This window comes from Symphalangus syndactylus, chromosome 21 (assembly GCF_028878055.3).
Source record: "Symphalangus syndactylus isolate Jambi chromosome 21, NHGRI_mSymSyn1-v2.1_pri, whole genome shotgun sequence".
Lineage (NCBI taxonomy): Eukaryota > Metazoa > Chordata > Mammalia > Primates > Hylobatidae > Symphalangus > Symphalangus syndactylus.
In genome coordinates, this window is record NC_072443.2 from 58,555,459 (window position 1) to 58,572,166 (window position 16,708).

Consider the following 16,708-nt stretch of genomic DNA (forward strand, 5'->3'; position numbering starts at 1 on the left):
CACCGAGCTGCACCTGTCCGGGCTTTAAAGGGCCGCGGGGCTAGGGAACGACGCTTGCCGGCCCCGCCACTGAAACGGAGACGCGTGTGGGCCACATGGGTAGAAAAACAGCGTCTGCTTTTATTTAAGTCCCGTCCCCAGCCCCAGCTCCCACCCCGCGTCCCGGCGCGGGAGTCCCCGGGGAATGGAAGTAGCTATCCAGGGCTGGCTGAAGGGCCCGGGACACTTGCTCCGCTCTCTCTTGGAGCCGCGCGGAACGCGGGGCGCGGGGCTGCTGCAGGGCCGCCAGGAAGTCCGGCAGTTGGGAGGGCAGTGTGAAGACGGGCACGGTGCGGAAAAGGGCGGGTACGGCGTCCGGGTGGAGCAGCCTGTCGAAGCAGGCCCCCACGTAGCGGCCGGGCGCCCAGCCCTGCAAGAAGTCGGGCAGCACGCAGCTGAGCGAGGCGCGGAAGGCGTCGTGCGGGCCGTGCGCCCCGGGCTCGGACACCCCGTCCTGTAGCCACTCGCTGCACAGCGCCACCGCACCGGGCGAGAAGAGCAAGACCACCACGCCGCCCTCCTGCAGGGTCTGGCGCCGCTGCGCGTGGAACCAAGCCACGGGCCCCTGCGCACTCAGTTCACGACGGCTCCACAGGTCTACGGCCACGCGCAGCGGCAGCTGGCACAGCGCCGACGCCAGGGCGCCCACCAGGCGCTCGAAGCCCGAGTCATCGGCTGAGTAGAGGAGCAGAGCCGCGCGGCCCCCGGCGGCCGCTGCCAGAGAAAACAGATGGGGAGGGAAGAGGTGAGCTGGCACAGGCCTGCCTCCCCGGGGGCGGCCCTCCGCCCAGCGCTTGCTCCCACTCACCGCCCCCCCCCACGAGCGGACGTCCTGTTTCAAGAGCCTCAGCCACCCTGTTAGGGGAGAGGGGCGGAGGCAGCCAGTGAGCTCGGCCGCCGCCTTCCCTCGGAGAACTCCCACAGCCACTCTGATCCTAACCCTGGGACATGGGGAGCCGGGAAACGCTCACCTTTCGCGTGATCCTTTTTGAGAAGGAGGATGAGGGAAAGCGCAGCGGCAAAGAGTAGGCAGGCCAGCCACACGAGGGCCCAGCGCTTGTGGATGTCTGGGAGACCCAGAGAAGAAGAGTTAGAAACTTATCCTCCACAGAGGAGAAAAACTGAGACTTAAGAGAAATGAATTGGGCCGGGCGCGGTGGCTCGCGCCTGTAATCCCAGCACTTTGGGAGGCCGAGGCGGGCAGATCACGAGGTCAGGACATCAAGACCATTCTGGCTAACACGGTGAAACCCCGTCTCTACTAAAAATACAAAAAATTAGCCGGGCGTGGTGGCGGGCGCCTGTAGTCCCAGCTACTCGGGAGCCTGAGGCAGCAGAATGACGTGAACCCGGGAGGCGGAGGTTGCAGTGAGCCAAGATCGCACCACTGCACTCCAGCCTGGGTGACAGGGTGAGACTCCGACTAAAAAAAAAAAAAAGAGAAATGAATTGACGGCCGGCTGAGGCGGGCGGATCACGAGGTCAGGAGTTCAAGATCAGCCTGGCCAACATGGTGAAATCCCGTCTCTACTAAAGATATAAAAAATTAGCCGGGCGTGGTGGCGCATGCCTGTAATCCCAGCTACTCAGGAGGCTGAGGCAAGAGAATCGCTTGAACTCGGGAGGCGGAGGTTGCAGTGAGCCGAGATCCCGCCATTGCAATCCAGCCTGGGCGACAGGGTGAGACTCCTCTCAAAAAAAATAACAAAACAAAAAACGAAGAAATAATTTGCCCAGAGTCCACAGCACAGTGTCAGAGCCAGTGGATGAATATAGCTCCGTCTGTTTAGGGGTCTTTGAATAAGTAATGTCACTCTCTGCCTCAGTTTTCTCCTCTGTAAAGTTGTACCTACGTCATAGGGTTGGTGTGAGGACTAAATATATTAATACATATAAAGCACTTAACACAATGCCGAGCAACTTAAGTGCTAAAATGTCAGCTCGTATTTTTCTCCCCTAAGCTAGGGTTGCTGGGCCCTTGATCTTGCTGTCCTGGGTGTCTGCAACTACCTGGTATCCCTGCCCTGTCTTTTTTTGCCTCCAATCGATTCGCCTTGAATTGATTCATGACAGCCTCAGAAATCTTTTAAAAATATAAATTTGGGCCAGGTGCAGTGGCTCACGACTATAATCCCAGCACTTTGGGAGGCGGAGGTGGGCAGATCACGAGGTCAGGAGTTCAAGACCAGCCTGGCCAAGATGGTGAAACCCCATCTCTACTAAAAATACAAAAATTAGCCTGGCATGGTGGCGCGTGCCTATTAATCCCAGCTACCCGGGAGGCTGAGGTAGAGAATTGCTTGAACCCGGGAGGCAGAAGTTGCAGTTAGCCGAGATCGTGCCATTGCACTCCAGCCTGGGTGACAGAGTGAGACTCCACCTCAAAAATAAATATTATATATATATAATATATAATATATGAATATATATAATATATATAATACATATATTTTATACATATATATATTATATATAATATATATATTATATATATTATGTATATATATAAATTTGACTGTAGCTCCTGCTGCTCTCAACATAAGATCCAAATCCCCTACATGGCTCCTGAATCTTTATTTCATGACAGAAACCTGCCGGTCCAAGACCCTCTATCTCTACCCCCTTCCCCTAGCTCAGTCTTCAGAGTTTTGCTGGAACCTTCCCCCTGAGCGCCTCACCCCACCCAGGTCAGGTCCACATTGTATGCATTTACAGCACTGAACACTTGGTGGTGCTTCAGTAGCTCACACTTTAAATGTAAGTGACTGGCTCATGTCTTGCTAGTCTTCTAGGGGTGGGGGGGCAGGGATTTATCTTTTTGGTGTTCCTGGGATCCCTGCAAGCTCTCATCATTTTTTGAGTGAATGAAGGAATGACCCTCTGTTTATCTGATCTCAGGGAAGGACAAGGCCATTGCATGTGCTGTGCCCAAGAGTGGTCCCTGTCAAGATCCCCACTCCTGGTACAGAAAGGAAAGACAGTTCTTACAATACTCACATTTGTCCATGGGGCAGGCCCATAGCGCTCCCAAGTCATCATCCCATAGCTGTAAGATACAAACAGAACCAAATCCAGGGCACCAGCCAGGTGTTCCAGTATTCACCAAGCTCTGGTAGCCTGATCTCCAAATTCCCAGCATCAACTATGCATATCTCCCGGCTAAGGTTCCTGCAGCTGCTCTGCCTTTGTGCTGTGCCCACTGACTAGGGTATGACTTCTTCCATACCAAATCTGGCTTATAGGAAGAAATTCTTCCAGGAAGCTCTCCCTGGAACCCAAAACTTAGCACCTGTAGGTGTGGTTATCTGTTTACGGGTGTCTAGCCAACAGTGTGCTCCTTGGGGATAGGAACTATGCTTCTTCTACTCTTAACTTTCCCAGGGCTGAACATAAGCCTAAATAGACAGTAGGTGAGTGCTAGTTTTAGGCCTGTTGCCCCTAGGTATTGAGGTGGGGCCCTTCTGCCACCAGCTCACCTGCAGACACTGGCCTGACTGCAGGTCTTGTAGTAAGTACTCTCCAAGGCGAGCTGCCCTCTGCCAAGCCAAAGGATGGGGGCACTGTTACCTGGAGGTAGCACCCTTAAGGCAGCACCTACCAGGCTACAGCTGGGTAGAATGGGGTAGAGGGGACTGGGAGACTTTGGTGATGCCACTGAATATGGCCCTGGTCTGAGTCACCCCCATGTTCCCAGAGACCGGCACAGGGCGGATGGAGCGAAAATTTGAGGCCAGGTGTGAGATGCATTTGGAGAGATCTGTGGAGGAGGGTCGCCCAGTCCTAACCGTGGAGGCTTTGCTGGGTAGTGAAGTACAGCCACTGGGTTCCAAGGCACAGAGGGATCTGTTGTCCTGGGGGTCTCGTGTCTCCAACAGTAGCACATCGTCTTTGAGAGGCCCCAGGGAGTCTGGAAGGGGTGAGAGGCCACTCTGACCAAGACCCATCCTTGCTGGGATTGGTCACTTGCCTGCCTCCCATGCCCTGACCTTCACCCCTAGGAGGTGGCCCTGCCCCAGCTGCCCCCAGGCCCAACTCACCAGCCCACAAGCACTCCTGCAGCTGCAGCTTCTTCCAGCTGTTCACCTGCTGGGAAGAGACCATGGTTAGGGCCACTAAGAAAAGCAAAAGCCAAAGGCAGAAATACCAGAACAGGGCAGGCAACAGAAGCCCTGTTGGGTTGGGAATCTGCATTCAATCTGACCTTAGGCAGATGTGGATTCAAAGCTGGGTGATTAGGAGTCACTACATCTTTCTCTGCCCCAGCCTTGTGAGGTCATCTGTATAAAGCGTCTTCTGACCCTAAAGCTGTTTTTATGTCTTACGGACCATGGTTCCCCTCTCATCTAACCTTCTCAAAGAGATTCCCTTCTCACATGACCACCCTGCTAAAAATTGCAACCCCAGTCCCACCTTATCCCTTTCCCATGGTATTTGTATGCAATTTTAAGATATTATACGATTTATTTACAATGTCTGTTGGCTGCCTTTCTCCATTACAATATAAGTTCTATGAGGGTAGAGATGTTAGGGTCTATCACAAGTGCCTAAAACAGTGACTCGCGCGCTGCTCAAAAAATCTTGAATGAGTATTTTTTTTGTTTGTTTGTTTTTGAGATGGAGTTTTACTCTGTCGCCCAGTCTCACTCTGTCGCCCAGGCTGGAGTGCAGTGGCACCATCTCAGCTCACTGCAAGCTCCACCTCCCAGGTTCACACCATTTTCCTGCCTCAGCCTTCCTAGTAGCTGGGACTACAGGTGCCCGCCACCACGCCCAGCTAATTTTTTGTATTTTTAGTAGAGATGGGGTTTCACCGTGTTAGCCAGGATGATCTTGATGTCCTGACCTTGTGATCTGCCCGCCTCAGCCTCCCAAAGTGCTGGGATTACAGGCGTGAGCCACCGCACCTGGCCGAATGAGTGAATATTCTTATAATCACCCTTTGAAACTGTAGAGCAACCCATTCTACAGGTATAGGAATAGAATAAGGATAGCAATAATAAAAGTGGCTACATTTATTGAGCATTTAGTCTGTACCAATTCCTAAGGGGAAGCACTTCTCTTATTTCATCGTCACAACCACTCCATGACGTAGTTACTGTATTATCATCTGCATTAAACAGATGAGGAAACTGACATTCAGAGAGGTGAAGTGAGTTGCCCAGGGTCCCACACACTGCTAAAGTAAACAGTGGAACTCCCAAAGAGGAAGCTGGCAACCACTATGCTTTAGCAGCCCAAGAACTAAGACCCCATTGGCTGGGGGGTCTGCCCAGGTCCAGCCTCCGGCCCAGCACTATGCACCCCTTTCTGACCTGAACACAGAGGTTAGGGTGGCCTTTCAGCAATGGAAACTCGAGAACCTTCTGTGGAAAGAGAGGAATGGGTGGGATCACAAAAGGGGGCCCCCGGTTCCCCACTCTCCCCTCACCGTGGGAGGTGCCCTCTGCTTCACTTACGTCCACAGTGACATTCTCCCAGGAAAGCGGTGGGACCAGTGGCTGGCAGGGGTCCCCACCCAGAGCCCGCCAGCACAGTGCCGCTTCTGCGGGCAGCGAGCACGGTGCGTCCAGCAGCCAGCTCTGCAGGGTCAGCAGTCGCAGTCGGGCGGCTCGCCAGAGGTTCCGGTGTGCGCGGGGGTCTGCAAGGAAAGGGCCCAGTCACCGCACGCCAGGCACCCATTGCTTGCTACACCCCAACCCCAGCCCCAGGCCAGTCAGCTCACCCTCCCTGAAGGGGCAGATGTTCGTCCTAACAGAGTCAGGTTCCAGAGGCCACACCTGGAAAGGAAATGGGGGTCTGCTCAGGTCCCCTCCATGGGCATATGCCTGGCCCTCTGCTAGACAGTGGGGATGCACTCATTCAGCAGGTATTTCACAACCACTTGCCGGGTCTTCCTGCCTTTTACAAAACCTGGAGGTGCTCACATCTATTCTTCCAGCAAACATAATGCTGGGCACTGGCAACATCTTCATTAACAAACTTTTTTTTTTTTTTTGAGATAGAGTCTCGCTCTGTCGCCCAGGCTGGAGTGCAGTGGTGCAATCTTGGCTCACTACAACCTCTGCCTCCCAGGTTCAAGCGATTCTCCCATCTCAGTCTCCTGAGGAGCTGGGATTACAGGCACATGCCACAACGCCCAGCTAACTGGTTAATTTTTGTATTTTTAGTAGAGATGGGGTTTCACCACATTGATCAGGCTGGTCTCGAACTCCTGACCTTAAGTGATCCACCCGTCTCGGCCTCCCAAAGTGTTGGGATTATAAGCGTGAGCCACCGCACCTGGCCCATTGAACAGACTTTTAATGAGCATTTACCATTGTGTCTTAGCAGTATGGCAAGCACAAGGGACCTTGGATAATTAAATTTTTATTTTTTTTTATTTTTTGAGATGGAGTCTCGCTCTGTTGCCCAGGCTGGAGTGCAGTGGTGTGATCTCAGCTCACCACAACCTCCACCTCCTGGGTTCAAGTGATTCTCCTGCCTCAGCTTCCCGAGTAGCAGGGACTACAGGCACACATCACCATGCCTAGCTAATTTTTGTACTTTTAGTAGAGACTGGGTTTCACTATGTTGGCCAGGCTGGTCTCAAACTCCTGACCTCATGATCCACCCACCTTGGCCTCCCAAAGTGCTGGGATTACAGGTGTGAGCCACCGTGCCTGGTGGATAATTAATTTTAATTCATTCCACAATCACTTTGTGAGCACCTGCTGTGTGTTGGGGAATGTGCTAAGTTTTCATTTATTCTTTCAACAGACATTTTAAGAGTGCCTATTATGTGCATAGCTCTGTGCTAAGCACTAGAGATAATATATTAATTTATCCATCAAGCCTTTAGTTAGGAACACCGACTATGTGGCAGGCATTGTGTTTGGCAATGAAGATATTTAAATCACAGCATACATCTCATGAACATCTGCTGTGTCCTATGGTTGTGTTAGGCAGTACGATTTATTTACTCATTTAACAGTGAGGACCCTCATACTGTTACCTTGTTTAAAAACAAAACAAGGCTGGGCACGGTGGCTCACCCCTGTAATCTCAGCACTTTGGGAGGCCGAGGTGGGCGGATCACGAAGTCAAGAGATCGAGACCATTCTGGCCAACATGCTGAAACCTCGTCTCTACTGAAAATACAAAAATTAGCCAGGCATGGTGGCACATACCTGTAGTCCCAGCTACTTGGGAGGCTGAGGCAGGAGAATTGCTTGAATCCGAGAGGCAGAGATTGCAGTGAGCCGAGATCACGCCACTGCACTCCAGCCTGCCAATAGAGCGAGACTCCGTCTCAAAAAAAAACAACAAAAAAACAAAAAACAAAAAAAAAGTAGGCACTATATACCAGGCACTGTGCAAAGCTCTTGCAAAGCTATTACATTTGAATTAGATATGATTTGCTTGCCTTCAAGGAAATCACAAACTCACACTTGTAGTAAGGATAAAAAATTTATATAAATTAGTAAAGCACTCACTCATTTCATAATATTTATTAAGCATCTGTTGTGTACAAGAAGAAATTAGATGCCCAAATAAGAAAGGAAGTGATTGAGCTGGGTGTGGTGGCCCATCGCCACAAAACGTTAAAAAATGAAAACAGGCTGGGCACAGTGGCTCACGCCTGTAATCCCAGCACTTTGGGAGGCCAAGGTGGGCGGATTACAAGGTCAGGAGATCGAGACCATCCTGGCTAACATGGTCAAACCCCGTCTCTACTAAAAATACAAAAATTAGCCAGGCATGGTGGCGTGTGCCTGTAATCTCAGGTACTTGGGAGGCTGAGGCAGGAGAATGGCTTGAACCTGGGAGGCGGAGGTTGCAGTGAGCCGAGATCACGCCACTGCACTCCATCCTGGGCAAAGAATGAAACTCCGTATAAAAAAAAAAAAAGGAAACAATTAGCCAGGCATGGTGATGCATGCCTGCAGTCCCGGCTGCTCAGAGGCTGAGGCAGGAGGATCCCTTGATCCCGGGAGGTTGAGGCTGCAATGAGCCGTGTTCATGCCACTGCACTCTACCACGGGTGACAGAGCAAAATGCTATCTCCAAAAAAAAAAAAAAAAATTTAACCAAGAAAATAAAAGAAATGAAGTGATAAATGGACAAGGAAAGATAGAAGTGCAAGGGGATTTGGAGCTAGGAGAGGCCGGGTGGTTGGGGAGAAGCTTTGGGAAAGAGGTGAGGGCATTTGAGATCATGGGAACCACCTGAGAAAAGGCAGGGAGCTAGGTGTATCTTGGTAAGTAGCTCCACTGGATGTAACAATGTTCTCATGAAGGGGAATCATGGCGAAAATATAGTGAAAAGGCACCGTTGGGGGCAGAATATGGGCCCAGAATGCCAGGAAAGTGATGGGAAGGGAGGGGAGCTTGGAGGTATTGAAACAGTCTAGAAAAGAGATGATAGAGCCCCAAGCTGGACTGAGATGGAGAGGAGGGGGAAAGAGAATGAGAGACATTAATATCAGAGGTAAGATGGATGAGACCTGATGACCAATTAAATATGCAATCAGCATCCGGGCACAGTGGCTCATGCCTGTAATCCCAGCACTTTGGGAGGCCGAGGCGGGTGGATCATGAGGTCAGGAGATCGAGACCATTGTGGCTAACACGGTGAAACCCTGTCTCTACTGAAAATACAAAAAATTAGCCAGGCGTGGTTGCAGGCACCTGTAGTTCCAGCTACTCAGGAGGCTGAGGCAAGAATGGCGTGAACCCGGGAGAAGCAGCTTGCAGTGAGCCAAGATCGTGCCAAGGTGCTCCAGCCTGAGCGACAGAGAAAGACTCTGTCTCAAAAAAAAAAAAAAAAAAAAAAAAAAGTTCAATCAGGGCCAGCCACAGTGGCTCATGCTTATAATCCCAGCACTTGGTGGGAGGCTGAGATGGGAGGATAGCATAAGCCCAGGAATTCAGAACAGCCTGGGTAACATAGCAAGACCCCATCTCTACACAAAACAAAAAAAACTAGCTGAGTATGGTAGTGCTCACCAGTAGTTCCAGCTACTTGGGAGGCTGAGGCAGGAGGATCACTTGAGCCCAGGGGGCTGAGGCTGCAGTGTGCCATGATTGTGCCACTGCACTCCAGCCTGTACCACTGCACTTTTTAGACAAGAGTGAGACCTTGTCTAAAAAAATAAATAAATGTACGGAGGAAGAGGAAAGAGCCAGCATATTTAAGCCTGGATGTGGCACACATTCTTATAACAGCCCCATGAGGCTGTTACTATTATTATTCCCATTTTACAGATGAGAAACAGGCTCACAGAGGTGAAGTGACTTGCCTAAGTTTACACAGCTAGCAAATGGCAAGAGCCAAGATTCAAACCAGTCCAAGTTCGTAGCACATGCTCTGCCCGCCAGGGGAACACAGACAGAACTAGAGGAGTAGGGAAAGGCTTCAAGGAGAAGGTGACATTTGCATGGGGCCATGAAGTGTAAGCAGGAGTTCTGTGGAGGATCAGGGAGAGCATTCAGGGAATGTAATAGACAGAAGGCATAGGACAGCAAGGGTCAAGGGAGGGCCAGCCACCCCAGGGAGCCACAGTCTCCACCTCAATGAAGGGTTTGAAGAATGGTGAGACCAGGAAGGCAGGGATCACCCCCATCATCATCTTCCCACTTGTCTTCTGGCACCCAGCTGGACTCTGCTCCTACCTGAATACAGAGGCAGGGAACCAGGTCTGTGTGGTTCAAGGTAATGATCTGCGGTCCAGTCTGTGGAACAAATAAAGGAAGGAGGTTGGAGAAGATAAGGAGGAAGAGGAGGAGGCCAAAGACAAGGAAACCAGGAAGGCAGAAGTTCCCCCACCAGTGTTCCCTTGCTTGGGGTGAATCCTCTTCAAGGGTCCTCTTTGATAAGGCACTGTGTCCTTTGCACAGGCATCGGCCTACAGTGGGAATGGACTTGGGAAGGGGGAGGCCTCACCAGGTTTTTGTGCCACCGGGGTTTTGGGGGGCCCTGGACCTGATTCCAGTACAGGGAGAGGCCGAAGTGCTGCTCTTCAGAGACATTCAGAACCAGATGCACGTTGTCACCATCTGCTGACACATTGAGCCAGGGCAGGGCTGGTGGGAGAGGCAAAGAGAGCGCAGCTTAGACTTCCTCACCTCTTCTGCATCCCCGACTGACCCTTTGGAGTTTCCTTCAAACCCCCTAGACTGGGAGGCTCTTGGAGGGCAGAGGGTGTGTCCTCATTTCAGACCAGACTTTGCTCCTAGCAGCTGCCCAGAGCCAAGCCCATGGAGGCCCTAGTGTGTGGTCTGAGGACAGCTATTCTCCCTGCTTCTCCCTCTGCAGCCAGAAAGATCTTGTAACCTCTTTAAAACAAGTCATTTTCCTCTGCTCAGAACTGTGACCTTTCTGACCTTACCTCTTGACACTTGTGTCCTTTTTTTTTTTTTTTTTTTTTGTGAGGGAGTCTCGCTCTGTTGCCCAGGCTGGAGTGCATTGGCACGATAGCTCACTGCAAACTCCACCTCCTGGGTTCAAGCGATTCTCTTGCCTTAGTCACCCAAGTAGCTGGGATTACAGGCGTGCGTCACCACGCCCGGCTAATTTTTGTATTTTTAGTAGAGATGGGGTTTTGCTCATGTTGGCCAGGCTGGTCTTGAACTCCTAACCTCAAGCAATCCTCCTTCCTCAGTTTCCCAAAGTGCTGAGATTGCAGACATGAGTCACCGTGCACAGCCTATGGCACTTGTATCCTTAATAACTCTGCTGCAGAGTTGTTAAGGACCTCCTTACTATTTTTTTTTTTTTTTTTTTGAGTTGGAGTCTGGCTCTGATGCCCAGGCTGGAGTGCAGTGGTGTGATCTCGGCTCACTGCAAGCTCTGCCTCCTGGGGTTCACGCCATTCTCCTGCCTCAGGCTCCCGAGTAGCTGGGACTACAGGCGCCCGCCACCATGCCAAGCTAATTTTTTTGTATTTTTATTTTATTTTTAACACGGTTTCACCGTGTTAGCCAGGATGGTCTCGATCTCCTGACCTCGTGATCCGCCGGCCTCGGCCTCCCAAAGGGCTGGGATTACAGGCGTGAGCCACCGCGCCTGGCCCCCTCCTTACTATTTCTAAAACACCCCTGACATACTCCCACCCCAGGCCCTTTTTGCTGGCTATTCTCTTTTCCCTCAGATATATGGCTCCTCCCTCATCTCTTTCAGGTCTCTGTTCACCAGAATGAGACCATCCCTGACCTCTGCAACTCCCAACCTTCCCCAGCCCTTCCACAAATGTTCTCCTTAGTGCTAATCACTGTCTAACTTACTGCATTCTTCACATCTCCATGTGTTTATTGTGTCCTTCCTCACCCCCACCCTGACCCTGACACCAGCTCCATGGGGTCAGGGTTTTTTGTCATCTTGATTTATTGATTTATTAATATTTCCAGTGTCCAGGGATTTGCCTGGTACACAGAAATTAATAAATATCTGTTGAATAAATGAATCAATGTCTACTTAATGAAGGAAGAAATGAAATCCATGATATATACATCTGTGTTTTCAAAACTCTGGTGTTGAATAGTCTTTAATATTAGAGTTGCCAAAGAGGCAAGCCAACTTTAATTTTAGGAAGCCAAAAAGAAAATGAAGTTGAAAAAATTTAGTAGTTCAGAAAACATCACAGTATGTGATGTATTCACAGTATTTATGTATTGATCTGGGTGCTAGTTATGCAAGTGTATACATACATAAAAACGAATTGGCTGGACGCGGCAGCTCACGCCTGTAATCCCAGCACTTTGGGAGGCCGAGGAGGGAGGATCACGAGGTCAGGAGTTCAAGACCAGCCTGGCCAACATGGTGAAACCCCATCTCTACTAAAAATACAAAGATTAGCTGTGCGCAGTGGTGCACGTCTGTAATCCCAGCTACTTGGGAGGTTGAGGCAGGAGAATCGCTTGAACCCAGAAGGCAGAAGTTGCAGTGAGCTGAGATCGCACCACTGCACTCCAGCCTGGGTGACAAGCAAGACTCCGCCAAAAAAATAAAAAAGAAAAAAGAACTGGACATGAAAATCAGTACCCTTTACATACTTTTATGTATGTTATACACAATAAAAAAGAAAATACAAAACCAAAACAAAATCCAAATAGTATGTGGGAAAAAAGTCAGACCCTTGACTTTCTTAGCTTTTATTTCAAGTTTTTGTTTTGTTTTGTTTTGTTTTGTTTTGTTTTTTGAGACGGAGTCTTGCTCTGTCACCCAGGCTAGTGTGCAATGGTGCAGTCTCAGCTTACTGCAGCCTCTGCCTCCCAGGCTCAAGCGATTCTCCTGCCTCAGCCTCCTGAGTAGCTGGGACCACAAATGCACACCACCATGCCCTGTTAATTTTTGTATTTTTGGTAGAGACGGGGTTTTGCCAGGTTGCCCAGGCTTGTCTCGAACTTTTGAGCTCAAGCGATCCTTCCACCTCGGCCTCCCAAAGTGCTGGGATTACAGGCATGAGCCACTGAGCCTGACCCAAGATTCATCTTTCTATTTCCAGTGCTTAGCACAGAGTAGCAGATACTGCAATTAATGTGTTATGAACAAACGAATGAATGAATGTGTTCTGTGAGCTTCTGAGATGTGGCAGCCCATATCTGAAGTGGACTCCAAGGGTCTCTTACACTCCAGACCCTGCCCCTCCCTACCCCCGGCCCACTGGCCCTAGCCCCTACCCCAGCAGCTCGGGATGCTGTTCCGGACTTCGAGCCCCCTGCAGTCTGGGGAGAGATCACAGAAGAGCCTCCAGTGGGGCTGGGGGCCAAGGAAAGAAGTGGGGGCAATTTGGCTCCCAGGGGGCATTAGGAATGGCTCCCCATCCCCTACATACCACCCACATCTATCCAATGCTCAAAGCACCTTCCCCAGGGGCTGGAAAGCCATGTCACCCAGGGAGAGAAGGTCCGAGGGACTGACTCTGGGAAGGATAGGAGCTCAGACGCCTGCCACAGAGTGGATGGAGCTAGAAGAGGGTGAAAGCAGGAGGGGGAATGGCCAGAGAGGACAGAGGCTAGGGGGCCAGGACTTGGGGGTCCACTTACCAGGCAGCTGCTGTGTGAGGTTGAGTTCCTTCTCGTACCTGGGCTGAGTATAGGACCAGATTCGTACCTCACTCCCTAGGGCAGCCTCGAAGCAGTCATATACCACAGAGCCCTGTGAGGAGAGGGGTGGGGAAGGCTGGCGGTGCAGGGCTCAGAATCCAGGCCAAGAGCTGTGGGATCATCTGCAGGGACCATTCTGCTCACTGCCCTCCTCCCCCAACCAATGACTGTATTTATACTGTATAGCCTGAAATCTACTATTCACCTTTCTTTCAAGGGGCCTCAATTCTAAAGCAAATGTCCTCAGTAAGAGTGTCACGAGGGTGGGAAAAGGCCCTAGACATTTAAATCCCTGCCCCACCCAGCTGTGCTAGATCACCTGGCCAAAGCTAAGGAGATGAGACCCCAACACAATATGGCACACCCCTCCCCACAGAAGTGGTTCTCACACTCAACCCAGTGCCTCAGTGTTCCTCACAACTGCTTGTGACATGGACCAAGCAGATGTTCTCCCAGTCTACAATTCTCCAGATAAAAGGATATTGGCTGGGGGCTGGAGATTGGAGGGAAAGTCAAAGGGTTTGAGTGATTTGACCCCAGTGGAAATAGATCTTCCAGGCACATGTGGCCTCCTTAGGCAGGGAGAAGCCCTGACACCCTGCACCATGGTACTTACACCTTGGTAAGTATACCATGGTATGTATGGTAGGACTCTTCCTTTGGTCCAAGAGTACAGAGAAGTGCATCCAGCCCACAGACCTCCCCTCTCCAAGCCTCACTTTATCTATCTGGAAAATGAGGATAATAATAATGCCTAGTTCATCAGGTAATTTTGAGGATTACAAAAGAATTAAATTAATTGAAATTCTTCAGTGCCAGGCATTACATCCAGTGTTTTACAGGTATCGACTTAATTTAATTGTCACAACAGTCATGTGAGGTGGGACTATTCCTTTTTTTTTTTTTGAGACAGAGTCTGTTGCCCAGGCTGGAGTTCAGTGGCGCGATCTCGGCTCACTGCAAGCTCCGCCTCCCGGGTTCACGCCATTCTCCTGCCTCAGCCTCCCGAGTAGCTGGGACTACAGGCACCCACCACCACGCCCGGCTAATTTTTTGTATTTTTTTAGTGGAGGCGGGGTTTCACAGTGTTAGCCAGGATGATCTCGATCTCCTGACCTCGTGATCTGCCCGCCTCGGCCTCCCAAAGTGCTGGGATTACAGGTGTGAGCCACTGCGCCCGGCCGGAACTATTCTTTTTTTATGTGGCAAAAAAAAAAAAAAAAAAAAAAACTTTAAGAGATATTTCACAAGGAAGTTACACAAATAGCCAATAAGCATGTGAAAAAAGTGCTCAACTTCATCAGTCATTGGAAGATACAAATTAAAACCACAATGATAAACCACTACATATGCAGTAAAATTATTACAATGACAACACTTATGCTTGTTTTGGCACCACATATACTACAACTGGAACAATATAGAAAAGATTAGCACGGCCCGTGCCTGAGGATGACATGCAAATTCATGGAGGGTCCCACATATTTAAAATTCAAATATATTTAATTTAAAAATAAAATAAAATTACACCATCAAGTGTTGGCAAAGATGGGAAGCAACTAGAACTCCCATACACTGCTGGTAGGAGGGTAAAATAGTAGAAGCACCCTGGAAAACTGCTTGGTGATTTCTCACAGTCAAGCATATGAAGTAGAACTATTCTCATCCCCATTTTACAGACATAAAAACTGAGGCATAACAGGCTGAAGGGACTTGCCCACAGCGCTGATCAGAATCAAAAGAATAGTCCTACCTCACATGGCTGTTGTGAGAATTAAATAGGTTGATACCTGTAAAACACTGGCTGTAATGCCTGGTACTGAAGGGTTTCAATAAATTTAATTCTTTTGTAATCCTCAAAGAGATAATGCATGTGAAAATGTTTTATAGATTTTAGGTTTAGAAGGTGATTATTATTATTATTATTTTGCATACCACAGACTGACCAAACTGCACAAGGGCAGCAGGCACTTGCACCTCCAGCAGGACGCAGCGGGCAGTAGGGTAGGCCTGGAAGGAGAGCACGACTTGGGCCTGGAGAGAGGCTGTGGGCAACAGGGCAGGGGTTGGTCAGGCCCAGGAGCGGCAGGCCAGGCCTTAGCACGGGGCAGTTGGGCTAGCCAGGTTCTCCTCACCATTCCTAGGCTCTTCCTCCCCTGGGTCAGCTGCTCCTCCAAACTTTTCCTCATCTTCAGGCTCTTCCCAGTGCCCTAGAAGGACCCAAGAGCAAGGACCTGGGTGAAGCCCCCTGCTCTGGACTGGCTGGCTTTGGCGTTGGCTTCCTTCTGGAAAGCCCAGTGCTGAGAGCAGGGGCTGGGAAGACCACATTGGCCTGGGGGTCCTTCTGCTGGTGTCCTCCAGGAGAACACTGAGGATGCCCAGCGCTGCTTGAGAGATCCCCTGGCCCTTATGCCCACCCCAGACACACTCAAGTGTGCACATGCACTGTCACAGGATGACTTGCTCACCATGCACGGCCAAGTGGACAGCCACACGCACACAGAGGTCACAGTCGGTCTCCTTGGGGCACCTCAGCACCAGCTCTGTCTGCAGGTGCGTAGGTGCCAGCACGGGGCCCGGAGCAGGCATGATGTCCCCAGGCAGGCAGAGTATGTCACTGCCTGTGTGTGGAAGGGTGGAGCTGAAGCTGTTCCAAGCCCAGAATTTGGTGGCACCTGACATACCCAGAGAGCCAAAGAACTTGGCTGTCCTGGGCTGAGGTGGGCATGGAGGGTATGGGCCTGGGACAGCTCTGCTCCCTTCAGCCAACCTGGGAAATTCTTTTTAAAAGTAGGGATACTTACCCCAGAGGTGGCAGGAGAGGCCCTGGGAAGGAAGGAAAGGAGAGTCAAAATTTGTGCCCCCACCATCTAGGCACTGTTCTCTGCCTAAGACCTCCACCTACCTTTTTCTGGGGCTCCGTATTCCCAGACCCTCCCAGAGGAAGACAGACCTAGCTCTTGCCCCTTCCCCATTCTTCTCTTCTGCCATCAGCACCAGACAGACCAGACAGGGCAGTTCTGGCGGTGGCAGCAGTGACAGGAGCCAGGCTAAGGCTTTGCTGAGCCAAAAACTGAACTCTGAGCCTTTCCTCGTCTCCCCAGGGTTCCAGACTCACCGGAGAGCAGTGGGTAGCGTCCTGAGGCCCCACAAGCCTCTCCAGAGAAAGGACCACTGGGCTTCGGCCCAGTGCCAAGGACAGCAAGAACCAGGGCACAGGCATCTTCTAGGTGCCAGGCGGCACCCAGGCCTGAGGCCCTGTGCTGCCCCCCCAAGGGGGGCAGACACCCCAGTCAGCCCGTGTCTGTGGGTGGCAGGGGCTGGAATCCCTCTTCAGCCTCCAGAGGGGGCAGAGGGGGCTGTGCTGGATAGTTTGTGCACTCCCTGTCCTGGGAGTCCCGACTCTCCTCCTACTTCCAGCACGGAGTGCTTTCGTTTTGGCTCCCGGCAGGCAGCCGGCTGTTCCCGCCCCTCTCTGTCCCTCCCACCAACACCAGGCTTGGGAGCCAGCAGCCTTGGACTAGGGTGGTGGCCGCACCTCCTCCTTCTTTGGCTCTCCTCTCCCTCTGCTGACACCTGGCTGGGAG

General features: G+C 51.0%; 1 protein-coding gene and 1 non-coding gene across 14 annotated transcripts; one reads left to right on the top strand and one right to left on the bottom strand.

The window, feature by feature from the left end:
- Positions 1–98: 98 nt before the first annotated feature.
- On the bottom strand, positions 99–16,560 carry IL17RC (interleukin 17 receptor C). 13 transcript variants are annotated; one of them, XM_055260520.2, is made up of 19 exons: positions 16,240–16,560; positions 15,926–15,947; positions 15,590–15,742; positions 15,257–15,331; positions 15,057–15,166; positions 13,062–13,173; positions 12,696–12,740; positions 9,961–10,100; positions 9,690–9,749; positions 5,762–5,816; positions 5,496–5,677; positions 5,352–5,402; positions 4,077–4,122; positions 3,825–3,946; positions 3,516–3,575; positions 3,037–3,085; positions 1,011–1,106; positions 844–894; positions 99–753 (listed from the first exon to the last, which is right to left on the bottom strand). In XM_055260520.2, exons 1-19 carry the CDS (start codon positions 16,342–16,344, stop codon positions 125–127), a joined length of 2,163 nt encoding a protein of 720 aa, XP_055116495.1. In that variant the 5' UTR covers positions 16,345–16,560; the 3' UTR covers positions 99–124. The 13 variants fall into 13 exon arrangements, with proteins under 13 accessions (XP_055116495.1, XP_055116497.1, XP_055116498.1 ...); XM_055260522.2 differs by lacking the exon at positions 12,696–12,740; XM_055260523.2 differs by lacking the exon at positions 844–894 and having other exon boundaries at positions 10,000–10,100.
- Positions 14,506–14,608, top strand: LOC129471813 (U6 spliceosomal RNA). The gene has a single exon (XR_008653760.1). It is a non-coding gene; the product is annotated as a U6 spliceosomal RNA (small nuclear RNA).
- Positions 16,561–16,708: the final 148 nt, after the last annotated feature.